Here is a 26,707-nt window from a genome sequence, read left to right on the forward strand (position 1 = left end):
AATAAAAAATATATGTATGTATTTAAGATGGCATGTGCTTCCCAAATTGTGCTATCATTTTCTCCAATTCCTTTTAGAACTATTCCAAAACACAGTAAGCACTCAATTAGTTTAACACAATGAATACAGTATGGCTGATGATGACATGGATGACATGTGCCATGTATAAAAAGTTTGTATGATTACTGGTAGGGTATTACAGACGCAACTGTTTTTACCATAGCATTTAACATTTTAATTTACTGAGAGCAACAAATGAAATTGCGTAGCATCAAGTCAAAGAAGGCCACCAGACTACAGTAAATATTGTTAGGTATTAGAAAAATAAAAACCTATCTATCACTCACATTATTATGTCTTGTTTCTCTTTATATTATTCACAATAAAAAACCTATACTGGCATATATGAAGGCATGCAAACATCTGCTTTAGGGTATCCCAATTAAGCAATTATGGATAATACATGAGACCAAATGAAAAGAAGTTTTGAAAAACTGAAGAGGAATGAGGATTAAAAGTAATTTAGATTCAAGCTGAGGCAGGGGCAAGTGCCCCACCTTGGGCAGTCAGCTTGTCACAGAGGAGGTGCAAATTTCCCATCTTAAACATGGAAAAGTTGGCCTAATCTTTGAATCTCAAACTAGTAGTCATGCACTAAGACATATTTTGTTTGGTCAAGGCAGTGTCTTAAAAATACCTGAATTAGTTGGCAACGTTTAAAAGATACTTAACACAAAAATTTGAACATAACATTTAAGAAAGAGAGCAAATTCATTTTTCAAGTCTGAGTCAGCTTCTGCACTTCAGTTAACAGGTTGGGGCTAAAAACAACTGGCTGCACTCTTATGATTAGCCGCTCACCTACATTCCCAACCTTGGCCCCACTTAACTATAGGCCTGCCTCACTCATTTCATTTGCCTTATACCTCATTGGCCAGTGGGCTTTTAAGTTTGTATCATGAATTAAACCTGTAACCAATATTTTGATACTGTGCTTGTGAACACCTTGCCATGCAGAACAGGTCCATTTTTTCTTTTTGTACTATATATTAGGGTTCTACCAAAATAAGGAAACTATTGGTTTGTAAAGTATCTTTCACTATTTAACGTTCTATTCCTCATGCCACATCAATACAGCTCAGAGTACAAGAAGAAAGGCAGAAGCGCCATCAAGCAAGGTTTACCTGTGAATTTGATCTTGCCTGCTTGATCGTACTGGTGCCAGACCATCGATTTCATCAAAAAAAATAATGGATGGGCGCATCTGGTAAGCCTAGAAAACAGGTCCAGTGTTTGCATGTTATCATGAGTAACTTCAAATATATAGACTTAATATGAGCCATTTTAATACATTTTCATTTCAACTTGCTTACAAGAATTTATTAATAATTTATAAATCTAAATGCAAATCCAAGAACTGTATTTTAAGGATCCAAACTAAAATATTAATATATACAATTTAATTTTATTTGCATTCTCAATTGGAAATATTCAAAATACTGGTCATATACCTTAGGTTTCATATAACTATAGTTATTGGGACACATAAAATTATCTATTCAAGACCAACTGTTGAAACAAGAGGAAGACCAGAAGACAATGACATCGGCTTCCTCCCGGTCAGGATGGGAAAACATTTAGCAAGATGCCATAGTTTTGTTTTTTTTTTAAAAAGTCTATTTCAATAAAGTCAAAGAAACTCAGTGAGTTCTATAAAGAGATTTAAAAGCATCTGCAGCAATATGCCTCAGTAGATCAGAATGTATTATCTCACAATGTGCTGTCAATACAATCTGGGATATGAAAATGAAAGTCACTCTAGGGCAGAACTTATTTTCAACTCACATAATGAGACAATTCACTACTGCTAAGTATGAGAGTTCAGTCTCTCTCTAGATATGAGACCTACAACTCCAAAGAACTTAGATCCAATTATTCCTTTGTCTTTTTCCTATAAAACTGTTCATCATAGGTCAGTATTATCTTGACATACAAAGGAAAATAATCCATAAAGAGTATGTATTTGTTCTAATTCTTCGGAGTTTATTTCTATGAAACATGATTAAATACAAGACTTATCTAATCCTTACATACTTACATCTACGTTGATTATAGGTCTGTGTAGGTAATTTTAATATCATACCTGATCAAATAGTAATCGTAGTTGTCTTTCAGACTCTCCTACCCATTTACTCAGACAATCAGCACCTTTCCTCATGAAGAATGCTACTCTCTTATCCCCTTGACTGCACTCGTTGGCAAGTGCTCTGGCAACCAGAGTTTTTCCAGTTCCAGGTGGGCCATAAAACAAACAACCTCTATAAAAGAATAAGTATTATTTTAGTACTACATTAAAAAGTAGACTATTTAAACAAAATTAGAAACCAATTTCATGAATGCAGTTAATTAGTGAATAAAAAAGTAAGTAAGACAACTGAAATATCGTTTCAATCCACAGAGTACAATTTAAAACCTGAAAATATCAATACTACAAAACTGAAACTAATAAAACCCTTTGTTTGAAACCTATTTTCTTTTATTCACTCATCATGCTCATCATATTACTTTACGTTGCATAAAAATAAGTCACTCTTAAAAACCCTTGATAGTTTATTTTTGTAACATATCAGGGGGAAGAATAGCAGATTTCATCTACAACCTCTGGTTTCACTGCCAGTAACACAGCACCAGAAGTTTTGTAAGAAAACATGACGGGAATGAATAGAAAAGAAAGTTAAGATAAGAGAGCTTAAATAACTGGTGTTTGGGTGGCAGGGACTAGGACAATGTAAATAATTTGAAATCATTCTTGGTGACATCACTGTAATGGGGTAATCTATAGTTTTATACATATTTCCCAAGTTATTCATTGCTCTTTGGCTAGAATTCCAAAAAAAAAAAGGACAGTCCTCATCATTTTTATTAGAAATGTAAAAAGGGTACAGAAATAGAACACGTCAGGGATTAAGTGCTACCAAAGTAACACGAAATAATCAATTTCAGATCATCATATAAAAGTAACATTAAAGAAGATTCCAGAAAAGCAAAAATGACAAAATAAGAATTGTGGGAAAAAATTCACAGTAATAGATGAAATCTATCAAAAGAATAATATATAAAAGAAAAATAAGAAATGGACATGATCAAATGCAGATAGAAAAAAACAAAGCAACTGCTACAAAACAATACACTAATGGAATAAATAAATGAAAATTTCAACCTACAAAGGCCAAGGCAGGAACAGATTTTTTAAAATGTATCTATTGAGCCAACAATGTCATTTGTGAGGCTGTATCCTAAAGAAGGAATTAAGGAAAGATTCACACAAAGAGGAAGCAATGAGATATTCATTGTGATAATAATTTAAAAAAACCTAAATAGCCAGAAATAGCAGAATTGATTTTAAAAAAAAGGGATACATCCATATAATGGTATATTATTCAGCCATTAAAACAGAAAGAGAACACACCATATGAAACCAGTAGGTTAACAAAATCATATATTTGATTTATTATAAGGGTTGAAATGTATGTTATAAGGAAGAGGAAATGAGAAAAAATCGGGAGTTCTTTTTAAATTTACTAATTACTTTTTTTTACAGTAATGTAGTATTTTATTCTGTCCATTAATAACTAATATTTGAGAACATTTATAATATTAATGGAACTTTAAGAGAAGTTCTACTTTTTTTACATTTCAGTATTGGGTATTATAAAAAAGTCAAAATATAGGGGTGCCTTGGTGACGCAGTTGGTTGAGAGTCCAACTCTTGGTTTTGGCTCAGGTTGTGTCCTCAGGTTTGTGAGATTGAGCCCTGTGTCAGGCTCCATGCTCAGGGTAGAGTCTGCTTAAAACTCTCTCTCCCTCTGCCCCTCCCTCCCGCTCTCACTCTTTCTCCCTCAAATAAATAAATCTTTAAAACAAAAACAAAAACAAAATATGGCCAAAATTATTAGGTTAAAAACCTTATAATTAATGCTTGGTGTTAGTCTACATACTATTCAGTTTTTGGCATAAAGTTCTTTCGCTATAAGAAAGAACATTTTGGCTTACTTCACTAATAAATAAAACAGGAATATCTGTTTAATGCTGGGATGGCCTCTTTTTGGTATCTCTTCTGCTACTGATTTTTAGCATAATTATGTGTGGTTGTATGAATGGACTTGAGTGGACAGAGGTACTCATCATGTTTATTCCAAATAAGAGTAAATGACTGATCATGTTAGTAATGAGGAGATAGAGAGCAATGCAACTGCCCTATATTTTCTAGGCCGGTAGGTTTAGCCTAAGGAGGTTAGCCAAAATTCAGGAATAAAAGCCCACACAAAAATGTAGTATGGAGCCAAATTGGGAGCTTAAGAAAAGAACAAAGCTGTAGCTTCTTCTGCTGCTCCTGGTGCCGCTTGTGCGCTCGTTCAGCGTGGACCTGGTACCTCTTTTGTGAAGCGGCAGCTGAGGAGACTCTGGCGCTCGCTGCGGCCGCCGAAAAACCCAAGGAAGGAGTCAAGACTGAGAACAACGATCATATTAATTTTAAGGCGGCGGGGCAGGATGGTTCTGTGGTGCAGTTTACGATTAAGAGGCACACACCACTTAGTAACCTAATGAAAGCCTATTGTGAACGACAGGGTTTGTCATGGAGGCAGATCAGATTCCGATTTGATGGGCAGCCAATCAATGAAACAGACACACCTGCACAGCTGGAAATGGAGGATGAAGATACAATTGATGTGTTCCAGCAGCAGACAGGTGTCTACTAAAAGGGGAACCTGATACTTTACTCCAGAACTCTGTTCCTCCAGACCAAGAAGACATTCTCAGTTAGAAAGCAGCTATTTGGTTCCACCACATCCTGACTACTACAGTATAGTCTTCTCTATTACTTCATTTTCCCCTGCCCCATTCCTTTATTGTACATAAAGTAACTGTGTACGTGCACAAGCATATCGCATTTTTTTTTTAACTAAATGGCCAATAGTATGTTTTGATCAACATCAAATGGAGATGGGATGGGGGAAAATACTGCTTCTGTGAAAATACCCCCTCTCTCCGTTAGTGGCATGCTCAGTCAGCTCTTATCTTCATATTCCAGTAAGTTATTTTCCTCTGTTTAACAAAAAAAAGAACATAAAAATTCTTGCATACCTTGTTTGATTGGAAAATTTTAATGTTTTTCATTTATCATTGTAAAACCAAGGACAATTTTATTTTGTACGTAGCTGTTACATGTAGGGCAATCTGTCTTTAAGTAGGGATAAATTACTCTAAAAGAAATGAATCCTAGACAGTTTTCCCTTCAAGTTAAGTGTTTTGTTGTTTAAATAAACTTGTTTAAAAAAAAAAAAGAACAAAGCCATAAATTGCTCTTTGAGGCAATGCGGATGGTGAATTTTCCACCATTTTCCTTGTGGCTTTGGGCAATCTTGGGTCCTCGAAATGCCCACCCGTGCCCCTCCTGACAGCTCTGCCACCTCAGCCGCAAACCACAGCAGGGCAGAGAGGGAGAACTGAGGGAGAGACCGGGTCGTGACGGCACCCCCCGACCCAATTTACTAAATTACTTTAAGTACTTCTAATACTTCTTATAAGCAGCAAGGGTCATTATTTAATATTAATATCTTTCTAGTTAAAAAAATTAATTTGCCAATGTCTGTGATTGAGGTATGGTATATAACTTTTATAATGGAAAAGGGAAAAAGCTTACTAATTTAAAAAGTTTACTTAAATCAATGTTTCCATACAGGGTGACTCAGGAAGAAAAGTTTCAGAAGGAAAAAGGAATCAGGGACTGGGGTTTAAATATGGGTTAATAAGGTATAAAAACTAGAAGAAAAAGGAAAAAGATAAAAAAGTGTGGTGATATGACAGCTAAAATAAAGTAGAGCTCCCAATAAGAAAGCTAATTTGTGGGGTGCCTGGGTGGCTCAGTCCATTAAGCGTTCGGCTCTTGATTTTGGCTCAGGTCATGATCTTGGTCGTGAGATCGAGCCTGGTATCGGGCCCCATGTCAGGCATGGAGACTGCTTAAGATTCTCTCTCTTCCTCTCCCTCCGCACGGCTCCCCCCACCGCCCCCTCTTTCTCTTTAAAAAAAAAAAAAAAAAAAAGGCTAATTTGCAAAACACCTCTTGAAATTTAGAGGTAATGTATCTCAAGGCAGGAGAGAAGGGTTGGGTTGAAAATTGAGGAGGATGGAATAAGACATTATTAAAAAACAGTGAGACCACCCCTTTTTACTGCTCTGTGCAGGCAAACTGCTTGGATAGTTTACTTTCTGATACAGGACAAGATGAGATGTGCTGCAGAAGTTAATTTCAAAACTCCATGCTCAACAGTGTAGACTACTAACCCTTGCTCAGGCCTACTGCTAAAATGCTGGCAGCCAGGCTCATAAGCTTCAGACAGAAAACTGGAGGATTTGTCTCCGGTGGGGAAAAACACACCTAGATACTGACTTCGCAGATTTCTGGTAAAAGAATCACCACCCACCAATCACCCTAAGGTGAGGCCTACAAATTAACAACTCTACAAGTGAGCTTTTAAAAACATGCTCCATTCTTGGGGCACCTGAGTGGCTCAGTCAGTTGAATTCCTGAGAGGAGACGAAATCCAGGTCTCCTACTCCTCCGCCATCTTGCTCCGCCGTGGCTCAGTCAGTTGAGCGACTTGACTCTTGATTTCAGCTCAGGTCATGGTCTCAGGGTTGGAGATTAAGCCCCATGGGGGCTGCTCAGCATTCTGCTGGAGATCATCTCCCTCTGTCCCTGTGCATGCCTGTGTGTGCACTCTCGCTCTCAAATAAATAATCTTTTAAAAAAAAACACCTTCACCCTTAAATATTAATAGAGAGCCAAGGATCAGTAGACACTTAAGGAAATCCCCACTAGACACTTAAGGAAAAAAGATCAAAAGAGATAAAAACAAGAAAAAAAAGTAGATTAATCTAGAAAGTCCAACATTCAATTGACATGAATTGAGGGAAAAGAAAACATGAGAGTGGAAAAATTACTGAAGAAGTGACACAAAAAAACTTTCCCAGAAATCAAAGGACACATTTCCACATTGTAAAGGCAGAGGTCACGTACTGCATGGAGCACTGGGTGTTATACACAAACAATGAATCATGGAACACTACATCAAAAACTAATGATATATTGTATAGTGACTAACACAACAAAATAAAATAAAATTAAATTAAAAAAAAGTGGGAGGGGAAAAAGACACATCAACAGACTGTGGTTCAATGACCATTCTCAAAAAGAAAATAAAAATAACCTCTCGTGCATTCTTTATTCTCAGGATATTGCTAGAATGTACTCCATCAAAACACAGCTGTAAAAAAAGATCCTAGGGGCACCTGGCTGGCTCAGTTGGTTGAGCGTGAGACTCCGGATCTTGGGGTTGTGGGTTCAAGTCCTACGTTAGGTGTGGAGATTACTTAAAAAAAAAAAAGGTCTTAGTTGATTCCAGGAAGCAGGGAATCCAGCACTGAAAGATGAAGGAAATCCCACCGAGTGTGATGAGAAGTCCCAAAGCTTAGTTGTGCTTCAAGACTAAGAATAGCCAGTCTGGATGGAAGCAAGAGAACAAAGCTCCAAGATGTGTCTAGAAAAATAAGGAGGAGTCAATAAATTATTCGATATGTTTAACTGTACTGAAGAGTCTTATCTCTAGCAAAGACTCTGTGCATGAACTGAAAAGTACATATAAAACTAATTACAAAAAAATCCTAAAGAACAACAACAACAAAAAACCCCACCCACAGGCAAACAGTATTAAAGCTGAGGGGAAAGAGGAGAGTTGTAAAAGAGAGAAAATGTAGTCATAATATACTATATATGGCTCAGCTGTAAAAAATATTCACATAATCATAAAGCACACACTGAAAATTGATTCAACAATTTTATATGTGCATAAAGAAGCTACCAGGAGCATATAAGGACGGGGAAGAAAATGTATATATATGAGGGGTGGGGAAAGCAAAAGAGCCTGTTCATGTTAGAAGTCAATAGATTCTAAAACAGACCAAAAATTACAGCATGAGCATGTTTTTTTTCTTTTTAAAGATTTTATTTATTTGACAGAGAGAGAGTTAGCGAGAGCAGGAACACAAGCAGGGGGAGTGGGAGAGGGAGAAGCAGGCTTCCTGCTGAGTAGGGAGCCGATGCAGGCCGATCCCCGGACCCTGGGATCATGATGACCTAAGCAGAAGGCAGATGCTTAACGACTGAGCCACCCAGGCGTCCCCAGTATGAGCATATTATTTAAATATGTATTTAAGTAGATAAACAGGAGTTAGAAGTAGCTGGCTCTGGAAAGTCGGGAGGAGGAAGAGTAGAGAAGAGACTACTATCATTTTTTCGTTTGTGAGACTTACAGTACACTGTGACTTTTAAAATTATGTACATGGTATAAATCTGAAACTAAATTATGAAAGTGAAAAAAAGTAAAGAATATGTATGGGAAGAATTTCACTAAATGTAGGAAAAGCCTTGGAAATTATTTTTCTTTTCATAATCCATTTTGAAACCATTTTTCAAGCTAAACATTAAGAAGGTAAAAATATTCAAAGTACCCAAAGCATAATAAATTACTATAGGCCTGAAAAATTTCAACAGAAAAGTGTTATCTTTCTGGACAATAGTAGCATAGCCTCGATTCTGGCTAAAATAAAATGTACACTTAAATTACCTTGGAGGTTGAATTTTGAATTTTTCAAAGACTTCTGGATAAAGTAATGGAAACACCACCATCTCTTTTAGAGCTGCAATATGATTAGACAGGCCACCAACGCTATCAAATCGTACCTGATAATGGAAGGGAAACACGGACATTCTCAGATTTGGAGTCAAAGTTAAAATGTCATTCCATCCCTAAACTATACTCATCCTATACACAGTCAAATGAGTAACAGCATTTTAGCTGTAGCCTGAAGATTTGAAAAAAAGAAAAAAAAAAGTCTGTAAAATTTCTGATTTATAGAAAATTGGTTTAACTTTAACTAAAGCAAACAGTATGTATGTTCAAGCATACATTTCAAGATAGTACTCACTGAAGAATCTAGTTGCATTGGATCAACATCCGCAAGACTTGCTCCAATCTTCATTCTATCTTTATAAATTCCTTTTAATTCATCTTTCCGAAAATTTAGCGGGAGGCACCTATTTAGAAAAGATTTAAAAAAAACACCCCATCAGTTCACTTTTCTCCCCCAAATTCCATGTTAAAATATGGATATTTTCCTTTTTAAAAAGGTTAAATTTCAATCACAGCCATTGTGAAAATATGTATTTCAACTTCCTCATTTTCTTTGTAGGTTGAGAACTTCAATGTTAGAAATCTCTGAAGTTTTATCATTAAAGATATACAGTCAAATGAAATACCACTGTTCAAGATGCCACAGCACCATAAAATAATTCATGTTTGGGAATCCAGTCTGTATCAATATACCTTATAATGACTGTGCTTAACATATACAGAATATTTACTATTTGCCAAGCTGTTCTGGGGGCTTTACATGCAATTATTCATTAAGTCCTCATAACAGTCTTATGGAGTAGGCATTATTATTTCCCTTATTTTAAAAGAAAACTGAGGCATAAAAAGGTTAACTAAAATGCCCAAAGTCACACAAAGTGGCAGATCCAGGACTCAAACCAAAGCAGTGTGTCTCCAGACCTGCAACAACTCTGCTACAATACCTCTCAGCAAAACATTCACAGTCCACCAAGCATTTGGCTCCACATCAATCCTCTCAAGCAAGAACGAATCACTGCTTTCCTAACTACTTTCAAAAATAGTTATGGTAGATTACACAGAATACACCTAGAAGAACCTGCTTGTTTCATAGATGGAGAATGCAAACTGCTCATGCTAGAGGCTGAGACACTTACGTCAGAGCACCTAAGCAAAGAAAGATGCTGCAGCTGAACACAAGTAAAAGCACTCCAGACCCACCCTGAGTGCCAGGTCCTGCTAGCCCCAGACTCCACAAGGAATTTACGCTGTGAAATCGGAGATGGACACGTTTTAACTGTGGCTTTGTAATAAAAGGTATTTCCTAAATAATCCTTAACAGAAATATAACTGCATGCTATAAAATCCACAGGATTAGATGCACATTTCTAGGAATGAAGGCAAAGAAAAATCCAACTAGTCTAAATAATACAGGTTTGTGGATGATCTAACACATTGCTGCCAACAGAAGTGAAATGCAAGTCAAAATGTAATTTAAAATTTTGTTTAGACACACTAAAACAAAAAAGGAAAACTAATTTTAACAATATATTTTACTTATCTAAAACATACCATTTCAATATGCAAAATAAATATTTACAAAATTGGGATATTTTACATTCTTTCTTGTACTAAGTCTTTGAAATCCAAGAGTACATTTTTTACAAAAATTTATAATATTTCTCAATTCAGATTAGCTACATTTCAAGTGCCTAATAGCCACATGTAACGAGTGACTACCACATTAGGGCAGATCTAATGTTATAAAAGAACAGAGCTTAGGATACAAAGAATGGTTGGTTTGCAAATCCCTTCAATTATTATGTTCTGTTTCATCAAACATTACTTTCTACTCTATAAAAATATTATTTTATTAGGATACAAGCACTGCATTTTTCACTCACCCACCCACATCTGTAAAATGGGAATAATCCTTGCTGTGAACTTACATATGAACTTACGAATGTACATGAACTTATACTACAGAATAATGAAATGAGTAAACTCCTTATTTTCCTAAAGAGTTCTACAATAAGAATGCACTATTAAATTATTATAAACAGAAAATACATTTGAAATGAAAAAAAAAATTTATTTCTTCACGTCAGTATTTACCAAGCACCATTTTGAACTATACAATGGTTGTGTCAGAAAACATATGTTCTAATCTATTACTAGTTTCACATACAGGTATTTCAAACAAGATGGCATTCCGGTTTATACATTAACCTCTTACTTAATTCTTAAATTTGATCAAGCTGTACCTATTCCCAAATTATTCAGCCTTCTCAGCACTTAAAAAAAAATAGCTTGTAGTTTTAAAAGGCATCAGTATGACACTTACCTGTTGATAGCTCTATTACGGCTCCTTTTTCTTCGCCTCTCAAAGTGTTGTTCATCTTCAGAAGAGGAAGATGAAGTAGAGTCACTACTGTGGATTGCATGCCTTCGCCTAAAGTAAAGAGGAAAACTGAAATCATGATGAAGGAGGGCAGGAAAAACAGAGGCGTAAGATGCAAACATCAGAAATACCTAAGGATCCAAAAAGGTTTATCATAAAATCAATACGTTTGCTGAACCAATGAAGTAGGCTTTGTTGGTTGAATCTTTTTGAAAGGAATAAAAGAGTTGGATAACAAGAGGAAGGGAAAAAAAAAAGATAGGCAGGAAGCTGGGGTAGAGCTGACACCCGTATGTTCGTTATGATAGGACATGGTTCAGGCAGAATGACTTCTTAGTCTTGATATAAATCAATTTTCCTCAAAGAGAAAGGTGGGAAAAAGAGGGTTTTAGACTCTTTGGGACTGTAATTTCAGAAAGTATTTTCAATATTATACTATATATAATTTCACATCTGGAAGGGAATCACCTTTTGAAATGCCAACCTTAAAAGGAGAACACGAGAGTTTTTATGTAAACCAGAAAGGATCAAGAAGTTCAAATACAAGGAAACCAGTGAGAAATAAGATGGCCTTTTATCTACAGTATATCATCAACTATAAATTTACAACTGCCACTTAACAGCTGTGTAAATGTGGATGAGTTACCTAAACCATATAAGCCTTAATTTTCTCAGTTACAAAAAAGGGATAAGAATATAATCAAATTCTTAGGCTAGTTGGTAGTATTAAATAAGATGCCAAGTGCTACAAATATTGAAAAAAATTTTAAATCACTTCTACCTTTGCATTGTTGCAAAAGACCCACAGGAAAGACTAAGAATCTAGCTGGGAAAGCCTTTAATTGTTCTATTGCCTCAGGGTTTAGAGCTTTTCCTGAATTAGAGTGCAATCATAGTAAGTAGGTATTTCCAAAAATATAAAAGGTTCACAATCTATTATCTGCATAATGTAGGTCCAGAATCTTGTACATGGAAAACAAGTTTCTCCACTATTCACATAGCAGGATCTGACATGTCATAAAGGCAATTCATAGTCTCTATTTGTCCCACTTACAATGATTATTCTTATGTTCTGCTATAGAACACATCTGACTAGGCGTTACTGGCCCAGACACTCCTAGAGATGTTAATGTTGCACATTACCTTTGTAACTCCCCCCTGCCCTCCAACCTGAATTCTGAAACACAAATGGCCCCAAGAGTTTTGGCTAGGGGTTATAGAAACACAGACATAAATGAGAAAGTGATCCTCCACTGTCCACCTCTCAAACATGCCCAAGACCATTTTTGTGATCAGCCTGAAACTAAAACTATCTAGCACAAGTCTGCAATTTTATATGAAAGATGAATTTAATATTCCCATTAATATTACAAAAAGACTAACTTGTAAGCACATAATTCATGTAACTGTGTGAATTCAGTATGTATTCACATAATTAAGACCAACTTCACAATTAATAAAAAGGACTAACAATTATTAAGTGCTTCTTGTACCAGTTAGTAAACATATTATCTCATTTAATCTTAAACTTTGGACAAGTACATATGGCATGCTCATTTAGAGTTGAGGCCAATGTGGCTGGCTCACAGTTTAGACAACTTGCTCAAAATGAAAGAATGAGACAATGATGGTGTCCGAATTCAAACCGATGTCTTTCTATTCCAAAAATCCACATTCTATATATACTGATTTCCAGTTGTTGATTTCACAAACCAAAAGAGTTAAAGTATAGTTAAAATAACAAAAACATACAGCAATCAATGAGCCAGATAGTATCTTAAATGCTTTACATGCATTAACTCATCTCACAATACTGTGAGAGAGATAATATTGTCCTCCTGATTCTATGGGTCCAAAAACTGACACAAGAGACGGTAAGTAACTTGCTAAAGGTCACTAATAAATGGAACAACTGGGCTTGCAATCTGGGCAGTCATAGTCATGGGCCCAGGTTCTTCATAACTATACTGTAGAAAGGCCATTATTTCAGTTTTAAAAAGATTCTAAACACACATACCCACATTCACTTATTTTTTTTTTCCACTTTGCTTTTTAAAAACATCTGAACTTCTGGCATGGATAAGCACTGGGTCAGCGCTGTGAGTCTAACCAGTGTCTAGAGCTGCCAGTCCCGGCACCTTGACAACAGGTAAGGAATACTCTGGAATACTATTATGTTACCTTCGTGTTCAAAGGGACTAGGCTTGTTCCAGAAACTGCAGACTGAAGCTAAAGAATAAACCTTAGATGAGTAGAGGTTAGCAATCATAAGAAAGAAAATCCTGCTTAGAGGCAGCATTTCTGAAGCTCAGCTATAAGTATGCCAAAGACCTTTGGAAGATCCTCCTCTGTGGGTGCAAGGTTTCTGGACCACTTGCCATGGATACTAAGAGCAATGTTCAAACAATTCTTTGGATGTGTGCTTTGTTTCCATGCCTAAGTAGGTGAAGTAGGACATGAACTATAAACAAGCTGGTCTCTTCAATAAAAAGGAAAAAGGCTGAGCAAAATTACCATGAAGGTTGTTAAAGGGGGAAGAGATGTTTACACAGCCTTGGCAAGAGTGTTACAAAAAAGGGGGGGGCTTAAAGGGCTACATGCAAAAGGTCAGATAATAGTAAGTGTTAGTTAAGATGTGGAGAAATTGGAACTCTCATACATTCCTTGTGGGAATGTAAAATAAAGCAGCCATTCTGGAAAATAATCTGATAATTCCTTGAAACAGTAAATATATTTAGCATTTGATCTAGCAATTCCACTCCTAGGTACATACTTAAGAGAAGTGAAAACATAAGTCCACACAAAAAGTTGTTCACAAATGTTCATGATAGTATTCACAGTAGCCAAAAAGTAGAAACAACCCAAATGTTTATCAACTGATAAATGGATAAACAAAATATGGATAAAAAAACAAAATGGATAAAAAAAATATTTATACAATGGAATCTTATTTGGTATTAAAAAAAAGAAGTACTGGTACATGCTAAACGTGGATGAACCTTGAAAATGTTGTACCAAGTGAAAGAAGCCACTCACAAAAGAGTGCACATAAACGGAATACCCAGAATAGGCAAATCTTGAGAGACAGAAAATATATTACTGGTTGCTTAGGGCTGGGGGTGGGGGCTGGAGGGACTGGAGATAACTAAAGAATACAGGGTTTCTTTCTGAGACAAGAAAAATGTTCTAAAATTGTGGTGACAGCTGCACAACTGTGAAAATACTAAAAGTCCTTGAATTGTACACTTTAAATGGGTGAACTATATGGTATGTGAATTATATCTCAATAAAACTGTTACCAAAAAGCAAAAATCTTTACAAAGCTATCAAAACCAAAACCCAAATCATTAAGTCAAATAATGTTGACTCAGGGTACAATTTAAATCTCTTAGTTCATACTTTAATTTAAATGTGTCAGGATGGATAAACAAACATAAAGCAGATCAGACCTATAAATACAGAGAACTGCTGGCTGCGAGACAGGGGGTTGTGAGGGGGGGTGGGCAAAATGGGTGACCAGGAGTGGGAGATATAGGTTTCCAATAATGGAATGATGAAATTACAGGGTTAAAGGGACAGCATAGGGAATACTGTCAATAGTATTTTAACAGCATTGTCATAGTGACAGGCGGTAGCTCCACTTGTAGTGACCACTGCATAACAGACAGTTGCTGAATCACTATGTCGTATAACTGAAACTCATGTAACACGTGTCAACTACAGTCAAATAATAAATAAATAAAATACACAAATAAAAAATATATGTGTCAGAATCTTCCACTAGTCAATGCGATCCAAGGGCAGGAATCCTGACTTAGTCTTATATCCATAGTGCTTAGCACATGGTAGTACTCAAACATTTGTTAAATAATTGTAGTGGGAAAAAAAAATCCTGTACCCAAAGAGCTATGAGACACTTTCCATTAAGGGTAAACTTTGTAAACCAGATATGGGAACTTGAGCACCAAACAGGCAAAAAAACCCCAAAAAAACATCCTACCTGTTGCAAGATAACATAGTAGGTGGTGATTATAGAGGCAGTCAGTCATTAAGTAAGTTACTTTCAGAAACATATATCCATTAAAAGTAAGAAAAGAAACTAAATCTCAAAGTAAGTGCCAGCCTTTCACTTCTGTTGGATCTAATAGAGGTCCTTTGAGTCAGGCAACCAAGACAGCTGCCCTGGGCCTTATGCTTGGTGGGATTCCAGGGAACATTATGCCTTATCCTGATTTTCTGAAGATCATTAGATTTCACCACCAAAATACTGGTCTTTAACAATATTTTTAGGGGCCTATGAAAAGTAATGACAGTGTGGCCTCCTTTCAGTGCAACTTATCTTGGGCAGCCCTGACAGGTTACCCTCCTGGTCCTCCATCCTTCTGGGCTCTGATTGTATGAAAAGGGATGATGAAACAGGAAATCTAGAATGTACACTTTTGATTTTTGACACTCTGAAAATGAAATTAAAAGAGCCAGGGACACAAGTAGTATTTCATATTTTTCCTAGAAGAGAAGAATTTGTCAGCACCTATGAAAGTGTTGCTTTCTGTGATTAGATAGTTTGCTTCTATGAGGAGACTTTCAAGAACTGTTTGAACAGTTGAAGTCTTGAAGGATTTGTCTCACCTCTGAGAAAATTAGTATTAGGAAAAAGTACCATTTCCATATCAATGTGCTTTTTTTTTTTTTTTGCCTTCTTTAGTCTTCACCAACAAACTCTCTCATTCATGAATTACTATAATGTTACTATTACCCAAAAAGTTCTAGTGAATCAGAAAACCTTTTATTACTTGGGAGAATGAGAAAATAACAAGAATTACCTCTTTGGACTTAATTATGACAGACAACCAACAAATGTTAGGATGTAGAAGGGGAAAAAACCTATAAGTAATTAGAATGGTCAAAGAAAAAATGTTTCCTACTATATGAAAGAAATGAATTTTTAAAAAGTGGAATTAAAACCTGGAAAAAAAACAGATCTAGAAAAGGATGGTATCATGAAAAGTCTAGAAAGTTATGTAACCTAGAATGTTTGTCATAGTGAGAAAATATGTCTGTGATACTATGTGAAGACAAGACTACACCTATACTCAAACAATGTGAAGATTAAATGAAAGTCTATGTAAGATGCTTAACACCAAGCCAGGAATACAGTAAACACTGAAGCAAAGGTAGCCTCTATTATTAAAGTGTGGAACAATGGAATAAACTACCTTACCATGGTAGTTATTAACAATTCCTATTAATGGAAGCAAAAGCAAAAACCAGTCAGTGGTAGTAAGGGTAAGAGCATTATAGGAATAGAGCTAACTCTCCCAAATATATGATTCTAGAATTCTATTTGGATACACCCAATCCTAAGACTCTAGAATCCTACCCTAACATAGCCATAATTATGTTGTCATAAATCAATCACTACTTCAGAACCAAACCTGTTCATTCGTTTACAATAAGGACTTCTTGGTCCAGCAGAAGATAATCTGTATCTTGGTCTTGCAGGAGAAGCTGGGCCACTATAAAATATGTTGGGCTTTCTCTGGTGACGAGGTTCTAAAAAGAAGAATTATAAGTATGTAATATATAAATACGTATGAAGATAATTTTGCTCTTCATCTAAATACTCAAAAAGGTGTTGCCTTCTGTGAAAATACTAGTACATACCTACTATAGGCTGTTTTACTGTTCACATTTTAAATCTTTTATATCTGCAGGGTTGCTTTTGAAAATATGTATAGCACCGACACCAACCAACCAAAACATACACTGGCCATAAACAACCATTATGATTATACTGATGCATAACAGCTGGTTATCAGCCCTGCATATATATGCTCATAAGTACTGAGGTATAACTTTAACATAAATCAAAAAAGGTCCTATTTACACAAAGTGGCAAGATAAACTAAGTAGAAAGCTGTAAAATCTAAATAAATAAATAAATCTAAAGTAATTAAACACAGACATGAAATTTCAAAATGGCCCATTTGCTTTGGTCAAGGCTAATATCTAACTTTCTTGAAGAAATGATTTCTTGCACATTTAGCATAGTTTATGAAAGACAACAGCCATGAGTATTCTGTAAAATGAAAACATGAAAAATAAGAGAGAAAAGGCAGTAAAGATAAAGGTAATATAATTACAGCTTCTCCTGGAAAAAATATATATAGCACTTACTTTCCAGTGGAGCCTGGTAGTACACAGTAGCTTTTCTCTGTCTAAGATAATATCGTTTCTGATTATCTTCTTCCCCATCCTCTTCATCTTCATCATCATCATCATCATCTTCATCTTCATCATCTTCACCATCATCTTCATCTTCTTGGTCTTCACCCTCTTCAGATGATTCTACAGTTAAGAAACATTTACTTTCAAGATAGTCACGAAAATGTTAATGACTTTTAACACAGTGGAATTCAGGGAGAAAGAGACCCTCCTCTAAAAATTTATTTACTTCTAGATTGTTCATAGAAATGATCTGTAATTCTTTTGCAGCCTATAAATGAAGATTTTTAAAAATGAAGTAAATTGTAGAATTAAAAATAACTAGAGGAAGGAAAAAGGAAGCAGGGAAAGAAGTTTAAAGGCTATTGTCAGTAGTACCAAACTAAAGGTTATAGTATTGCTGCTAATTTTATTAATATAAGTGACTATACTTAAGTTTCTAAGTTAATTTAACATGTTGACAAATTAGAGTATCTCCTCACTTAGCTTTTGCCTTTCATATTTAAGTTTTAAATTCCATCCAGCCCTTCTGGCTGTCACTGAATTACATGGAGCGTTAACTGAAATAATCTGCTTGTGAAATTGTGAAACACCCTCACCAAATATTTAAAATGCATTTCAGAAAACCGGTTTTCACTCAAGAGAAGTTCTAATAAATTATAGCAGCAATTTCTAAACAGAAGAGCTAAACTTAATTTTTATCACCTTTTAACAGGTAGAGACGTGTTGTCTGCAGATATACTACACAAGCAAACCAGGTTTATTTGCTTTAGATTTTGTTGCTTTCAAGTATTTTCCCAAATAAGACATATTATTCTTTTAAGCTCTTCCCTGCCCTCACTTTTCAATTATGACCAATCCCTTGATCTCTCACAAACTACCATAAATGTCACAACTTCTGAATAAAAAAGCTATCTCCTACTAAATAAAAAGTGCTGAAATTCAAACCCAGGAGTAGAACAAAAGACTAACCCACACTGCCTTCTTGATTGTCAGTTGTTTCCTCATCCGTTCTTTGAATACCTTTTTGTTTTCCTCTTGTGTACATATTAAGATTCCCCTAAAAATGTTTAAACAAAAGCCATTAACATTGAGTATATTAAAAAAATTCAGTAGGATCTTCCTATCCTGCTTAAAATGAAGATACTTACAGCTATAAACTCTTAAACTACAGCAGTAACTAGTGACTGATCAAACAAATGCTGGACAGTTTAAAAATGTTGAAAATGATGAATAATTTAACCAAAAAATGGATAGGTACCATAGAAAAAAGGTTATACTGGAGATCATTAAATTATCCCCTAAATGGAAGGAGATATATGTACATATTCTTTTTTATTGAAGTGTAGTTGACACACAATGTTACACTAGTTTCAGGGCTGAGGAAGGATATATTTACTTCTTCTGTTTCATTAAACACTCCCAAGTCTTCAAGTTCCCTCATTCGCTGTCTACGCATCTTCTTCATGTCATCCATTTTCTGAAGTACAGCTTCGGCAGTGCTTTAAGAAAATTGACATAATATAAGCTAAAATTGTAAAAGAGTAGCACATTATTAAAAACTTTATTTTTTTTCCATTGTATTTTTTGAGTGCTGGGATTTTAAATATCTCTATACAAGGCACTGATTCACTTGTGCAAAAATATTCTAAAATTTCTTTCCAAGAATTTATTTTTTTAAGATTTTATTTATTTATTTGACAGAGAGAAAGAGAGGGCAAAGCAGGGGGAGTGGCAGGCAGAAGGAGAGGCTCAAACCCAGGACCACAGGATCATGACCTGAGCCGAAGGAAGACGCTTAACTGACTGAGCCACCCAGGTGCCCCTCTTTCCAAGAATTTAAATACATATATAGAACCATTACAAAGCCCTCTAATAATCATTCTCTTTTATGCTTTACACAGCTTAACATATTAAATATTCAAGCTAGTTGAAATTTATGATCCTTCCCCAACAAAAAATTTTGCCAGCTAAATCATCTTGATCTAAATAATTTTTACTTACTTTGTTATAAGTTTGTCAAACAGCACAGACTGGTTCACACTACTATAGCGACTTCTAATCCTGCAACTGCGGCGAACTTCAACGTCACCATTCTCTTCATGCAAGTGTTCTTTAGTTTGAACAATGTTTCTAGTCCTCAGTGACCGAGTAACTGGAATCACTTTGTCTTCAAGATGTGTACATAAAAATGGAACGATTTTAAATAACGGCATTTATAAAACAATTCTAAAATGAACAACTGAATAGCTATACTTTCATAGAACAAAATCATAGTATCTTGAACTTACCGTTCTTAAAAATAATAGAAAACAAAAATAAAGTTACAACATACACTTACCATATGACCTAGCCATTCTGCTTTCCAGAGAAAAGGAAAGATTTGTAATACAAAAATTTGTATACAAACGTTCAAATGTGATAGCCCCAAACTGGAAACAACCCAAATGTCCACCAAAAGAGGAATAAACAAATTACGGGAAACAACCTAAGTGTCCCTCAATGGATGAATGGATAAAGATGTAAAATATACATACACAACAGAATACCATTCAGCCATGAGAAAGAATATCCTGCCGTTTGCAATAACATGGATGGACCTTGAGGGCATTATGCTAAGTGAAAGAAGTCTGAGAAAGACAAATATTCTGTAATATCATTTAAATGTGGAATCTAAAAAAAGCCAAACTCATAGAAACAGACTAGGATGTTAGTTACCAAGGACTGGCTGGTGAGGGAAAAGGAGAGCTGTTGGTCAGAATATAAATTTCCAGCTATAAGACATATAAATTCTGAGGATTTAATGTACAGCATGGAGATTATAGTTAGTAATACTGTATTACACACTTCAAAGTTGCTAAGAGAGTGGATCTTAAATGTTCTCACCACGAAAAAGAAATGGAAATTATGTGACATGATGCTGGTGTTAGCTAAAGTTATGATAATCATTTTGCAATATATAAATGTACCAAATCAACATTTATTGTACACTTTAAACATGCACAATGTTATATGTCAATTATATCAATAGAATTGGGCGGGGGACAAACTGTGGTATATCCATATAATGGAATACTTGGCAAGAAAATGAAACAATGTGGATGATACTGAAAGTAATTATGCTGAGAGAAAGAAAGCCAGACAAAAAGAATGCAACTGCATAATTTCAGTTACATAAAACTCTAAAAAATGAAAACTAAATTATAGTGATAGAAAGCAGATTGGTGATTGCTCAGGAATCTTGGTGTGTGGAAGGCCTGGAGAGGAGTAGGGGGAGTGATTATAAAGAGGTCTGAGGGAGTTTCTGGCAGTGATAGTTATCTTCACTATCTTATTGCGGTGGTGGCTTCACGGCATACACTTACAACAAACCAAACAAATTGTACACTTTAAATATGTACAGTTTATTGTATGTACCTCAATACATCTGTAAACAAAATATGAACTACATGTTTTCAATCTGAAATGCCTTTAACATTACTTACCTTCTTTGCACTCTTCTTTTTTCTTATCAGCCTGCTGTCTGGCCAACTGCCTATATGAAAAAATATATTATTCAAAATAATTGACATAATTTTAAATCCTATATTTCACAATACTACAAAGTAGGGTAAAAAGGTATATCAGCTTAGAGAGTAAATACTCATAGATACCTAAAAGCCTAAAAAACACTGAAAAATAAGAAGCTTTAGAATATCTATGCTTATGTCAGTTATGGCTAAACAAAGTCTGAGAACCCTGTTGTGAAATGCAATGATATATGTATTAACTCTTAAACAGAATTAATCAAATCAAAGTATCTTACTTAAAACAAGAAATTATATCCTTAGCCTAAGTATTTAGATATAATTGAACTGTAATTATTGAGTATAAACAAGACAGTGTGTTTTATACCACAGGGATATAGTGATCCCACATCCTTGAGATATTTGTAACTATAAACAGAACTAATGTCCCTTAGCAATATGTTAATTTCCTTCTAAAAACATTTGCTGGCTACAATCTCTATATGACATGCATTATCATTCATATGCAGAAACAGTCCATTTGTGAATCAGATATTTAACTTAAAAACTGGCAGGCAGTACTGAAATTGGAAAGAATACTTTCCAAGGTTTTAAAAAAACAAGTACTCTCCTCCCATCTTTTTTCAAAAGCCATTGAGCAAACAAAACAGTATGTCTCATTAACTTATTTTTAGGGACTCAATTTTCCATACTTGGATAGCTACATCTATTAATCAACCAATGTGTCAAGCTATTTCCAAGTGGGCTGGTTATACACATGGGATTTCAAATGTGACACTTTAAAATAAAATGGAACCATCTTATCCAGAAGAGTCAAATCATGTATTCTCACAACGTAAGTCATCATTAATTCATTATCTCTTTTGTTAAGAACCAAGAACAAAATAAAAACATTTGAGCAATCTATCCACAGGTCAAGGCCTAGTTTGTTCATAGGCTCATAGACATTTCTCATAAAGGATCCCCTCCCTCCATACCATGTAGGTCTATACTTCTATAAACAAGGCCCCTATTAAATGCTAGGGACATAATGATTAAAGCAATGCTCGTTCTTTCTTTCTCTCTTTCTTTTTCTTTCTCTCTCTCTCTGCCCTTCCTTCTTTTTCTCTCTTTCTTTCCTTCTTGCCTGTAGGGGAATGGGAGCACCTTTCCCCTTACAGGGGTTGATAAACTTTTCCTTAAATGGGTGGGTAGCAAACACTTAGGCTTGTGAGTCATACAGTCTCTGGTCACACACAGCTTTAACACTGAAGCAGGAAAACAGCCATAGGTAGAACGATGGGTATGGCTGTGCTCCAGGGAAACTATTTACAAAAACAGGTGCCTGGACTTTTGTCAACCTCTGCAAATCTGATAAAAGCTATGGATCTTTTCTAGCTAGAAAACTGCATACACACATACAAGTTTATACGTTATTTCAGAAGTTTCATGAGCTCCCTGAAAACTATGATTACTGGACCCTAGTTAGGAACTCCAGAACCAAAGAAATATAGATCCTGCCCTCAGGTACAGTTACTCAAATCTTTCTATATTATTCTAACAGTTTTGGTCTCCTGGTCTTTGAGCCTCAGATAGAAAACAAAACGGATGGAGGGACACAGAAAGGAATAAGTAGAGATTACTATAGTCAGGTAAACTAGCAATGGCAAAAAGGGTCACCCTGATAAGTAGCAGGAAACTACATAAAGCAAAATTCAACAATACTGAGGGCTAGTTTATCTAAGTCTTATACAAACAGATCCTAATGTTATCACTATGTAAAATAAGTCTTTGTAATAATGATCTGAATACACAGATTACTTTTTAAGATAGAAGTTCTTCTCCACAGAAGACATATAAATGGCCAATAAGCACACAAAAAGATATTCTATGCTATTAACCATCAAGGAAATGTAAATCAGAACCACAAGGGATACTCTTACACCCATTAAATGGCTAAAACCAAAAAGACTCTGACAAGTGTTGATGAGGATGTGGAGAAATAGGAACCCTCATGAGCTGCTAATGGGAATGTAAAATGGTACAGCTGCTTTAGCCAACTATTCAGCAGTTCCTCAATGTTAAAAGTTACCATCTGACCCAGCAATTCACTCCTAGGTATATACCCCCAAACAATCAAAACCCTATGTCCACACAAAATTTGAACACCAATGTTCACAATATCATTCAAAATAGCCACAAAGTAGAAACAATCCAAATGTCCATCAACTAATGAGTGGATAAACAAAACATGATATATTTATGCAATGGATTCTTATTCAGCAAAAAAAGAATGAAGTGCTGATAGGTACTACAATAAAATGAACCTTCAAAACATCACACTGAGTGAAAGAAGCCAGATACAAAAGGCCATAAATGTGATTCCATTTATATAAAATGTCCAGAATAGCCAAATCCATAGAGACAGAAAGTAGATTAGTGATTTCCAAGGGGCCAGTGGGGAGGGAGAAGGAGGTGGGAGATAATATAACAGGGTTTCTTTCTGGGGTGATGAAAATGTTCTGAAATTGGATAGTAGTGATGGTAGCACAATATTGTGAATATTCTAAAACCACTGAATTATGTATTTTAAAATTGTGAATCTTATGGTATGTGAATTATATCTCCATAAAGTTATTTAAAAACAACTGGGTGAATCAGTTGGTTAAGTATCTGACTATTGATTTCAGCTCAGGTCATGATCTCAGGGTTGTGAGATCAAGCCTCGTGTCAGGCTCCTCACTCAGGGTGGAGTCTGCTTAAGATCCTCTTTCTCCCTCTCCCTCTAATAAAAATAAAAATTAAAAAAAATTTTTAAAAGACAGCAATGCAATATATTTTATTTTTTTTTTAATGTTTTATTTATTTATTCCTGAGAGTCAGAGAGAGAGAGAGGCAGAGGAGAAGCAGGCTTCCTGCCCAGCAGGGAACCTGATGCGGGACTCGATCCCAGAACGCTGGGATCATGACCTGAGCCGAAGGCAGACGCTTAACGACTGAGCCACCCAGGCGCCCTGCAATTCAATATATTTTAAAAGGAATCAAATTTAAAAATACCATGTCACTCATCTTTAATTCTAGATTGAAAAAGCACTTAACACTCCTCTAATAGCTTTTGAGCATAAAGGCCAACACAATGTTTCATAAACTTAAGGTACATATACTTTTAAAGGTAAAGACTTGAAGGACTTCCAACATTAAATTTTTAACAGTTCTTTTTTAAAAAAAGATTTATTTATTTGAGAGAGATAGCGCATGTGAGAGTGAAAAGGGGGAAGAGCCGAGGGAGAGAATCCTTAAGGAGACTACCTGCTGAGTACAGAGCCCAACATGGTGCTTAGATACCAGGACCCCAGATCATGACCTGAGCGGAGATCAAGAGTCCAATGCTTAACTGAATGAGCCACCCAGGTGCCCCCCCAAACATTAAATTTCTTATGACTATGTACAAGCCAAACTAGACAGAAATTCATTTACATTTTATACAAATAAAATAAACCCAACAAAACCACTAACAAAAATATTAACATATGAGATTTTGCTGAAATAAAATAGCCATTTGCTGTGTGAATGTGGTACAGGCTGCTATCAGTTTCTCTTCAGTTTGGTATATTGTACATCATGTTTGTTGTGTATCATGACTTAATTCATCCATTTCTCTGTATTTCAAGTGCTCCAAACCTTCATTTGAACAGCATGTCATGACATCACATCCATGGCTTCCTCTTCAAAGCATCATTTATGTATCCAGGTCAGACTCAGTTTTTATCTCATGAACCTGAGCTAACTCAAGCAGTACTAGCTGGTACCAACTTAGTTGTAAACACCAATGTAGGGCCTGAAATTTTATGACTCTTCTCTAGAAGATAGCAATTTAGATGATCCAGAATGTTTACTTTTTCTTGAGATCATGAAATAAAGTTTAGGGGCGCCTGGGTGGCTCAGTTGGTTAAGCGACTGCCTTCGGCTCAGGTCATGATCCTGGAGTCCCGGGATCGAGTCCCACATCGGGCTCCCTGCTCAGCGGGGAGTCTGCTTCTCCCTCTGACCCTCCCCCCTCTCATGCTCTCTGTATCTCATTCTCTCTCTCAAATAAATAAATAAAATCTTTAAAAAAAAAAAAAAAAAAAAAAAAAGAAATAAAGTTTAAAATTCTCACAGAGAATCCATAGGCCACTTTCCCCACCCCAAAAAGACTTCAAGTTTCAGAAATACTGGGGTAGCTTAAATTATATTTCATCAATTCTGTAAGTTGTACATTTCCCTCCATCTTAACATCTCTGATATTGGGATGTTTTAAAACTGATGGAATGTCTTAGTTTAACTTTCAGCGTTTTCTTTTTACTGTCTCATAAAACAATGAGTGTTTCAATTGCTGCTATCTTGGATCCCATGAAATACAGCAGTAAACACACCATAAATAATGGATGAAATGATGCAAATTTTAAAATATATAATGAAAGACTATTTAAATAACAAAAAACAAACTTAAAAGGGCATGATGTCACTTATCTGGAAAACCTGCTACACAAAATAATCAAAGTCTACTTAAGAATAGGAGGGCCCTAGGGGTTTTTGGCTGGCTTGGACAGTGGAGCGTGTGACTCTTGATCTCGGGGTCATGAGTTTGAGCCCCACAATGGGTGTAGAGATTACTTAAATAAGTCTTTAAAAAAAAAAGAGGAGGGTTCTAGTCTTGTAAGTTACTATGAGAAATTTCTTTATGAGAAGAATTAATGTATAGAGCAATTATTTCATCAAAGAAATTTTATTCTAATTGGCACCCCCTGCATTTATGTCAGGCCCACCAAAGTGGGTGGAAAAGTCAAGGTTTTTTGCTAATTAGATTTAAATCTGCCCCAAACCAAAGAAATCCAAGTTCCCCGAGTTATCTAACTACCTAATTCACTAAAAATAATTCCTGGAGTATTAAAGTGGAATTCTCAGGGTTCTTGAGAAATGAAATTTAAATATGTATAAATCATCTAGTCCCCTTAGACAAGTAAAAAAAAAATCATGTTCCACTTCCTATGTGAAGACTGCTTTTAGAAGTGCACCAACACACAAATTCATAAATGACTCAGAATTGATGAAATACTTGATAATGAGAATACTCAAAAATGACGAGAAAAATAACTACTATTTTGAATAAAGGCTTTGTATTAAGTATGAAGCAGAACCACGTATCACAAGCAAGTTAAAATCACAAAGTCACACACTCAAGTAGTTACCAAGCAACTTTGTCAGCTGCACTCACACATGCCACAAATATTGTCTTTGAACAAGAAAATAAAAACTGGATACATATTAAAATTTTAATTCAATGATGTTTATTTGTGGCAATTTCATTTCAAATTACATTTTGCGACCCTGGAATCTTGATGATTGTGCAAGAATACACTTAAAAATTAAATGCAAATCCTAAATTACTTTAAAACTATTTTAAATTAGCATTCAACCATCTTGTTTTACCTTGTAAAATGCCTTCCATTAGCATGTTTCTCTGTTATTTCCATATTCTTATCAAAACTAGAATCTGAAGAATTCTGTGCATTTTTTCTCAAAGACCTTAAAGCACGTGTCCGGTGGTAGGTTTCAACTTCTTTAACTGAAGACCCATCCTTTAAGAAAAATGAAAAAGTGATTTAAGTTTTTCTTCAGTTAAAATCCCCAAGTTAAACTCCTCCTGAGAGTTTTCTTTGATTACAAGTTTGTAACAACTGCTTTTTGGGCAGCATCATTCTGTATCTCCCCAAGAAACTACAACAGTATTTAAACTAAATAATCATTTTATGATACACACATTATCAGCAATGTCTATGAAATGGCTAATATAAGAT

The 26,707-nt window shown here is 35.4% G+C and overlaps 1 protein-coding gene and 1 pseudogene across 2 annotated transcripts in view; both read right to left on the minus strand.

Moving 5' to 3' along the window:
• Positions 1-26,707, minus strand: part of ATAD2 (ATPase family AAA domain containing 2) — a 73,932-nt gene that overhangs the window by 35,532 nt on the left and 11,693 nt on the right. For both annotated transcript variants that reach the window (XM_032415864.1, XM_032415865.1), the window contains exons 2-13: positions 26,340-26,488; positions 20,847-20,896; positions 19,366-19,531; positions 18,761-18,863; positions 18,334-18,421; positions 17,314-17,484; positions 16,572-16,689; positions 11,080-11,187; positions 9,052-9,160; positions 8,691-8,806; positions 2,144-2,318; positions 1,185-1,273 (exon numbers count right to left, since the gene is read on the minus strand). In XM_032415864.1, the coding sequence (XP_032271755.1) occupies positions 1,185-1,273; positions 2,144-2,318; positions 8,691-8,806; positions 9,052-9,160; positions 11,080-11,187; positions 16,572-16,689; positions 17,314-17,484; positions 18,334-18,421; positions 18,761-18,863; positions 19,366-19,531; positions 20,847-20,896; positions 26,340-26,488 (1,442 nt within the window). The remainder of the gene's footprint in view (positions 1-1,184; positions 1,274-2,143; positions 2,319-8,690; positions 8,807-9,051; positions 9,161-11,079; positions 11,188-16,571; positions 16,690-17,313; positions 17,485-18,333; positions 18,422-18,760; positions 18,864-19,365; positions 19,532-20,846; positions 20,897-26,339; positions 26,489-26,707) is intronic.
• Positions 4,002-5,400, minus strand: LOC116639462 (annotated as a pseudogene).

This window comes from Phoca vitulina, unplaced genomic scaffold, assembly GCF_004348235.1.
Source record: "Phoca vitulina isolate PV1807 unplaced genomic scaffold, GSC_HSeal_1.0 scaffold18, whole genome shotgun sequence".
Lineage (NCBI taxonomy): Eukaryota > Metazoa > Chordata > Mammalia > Carnivora > Phocidae > Phoca > Phoca vitulina.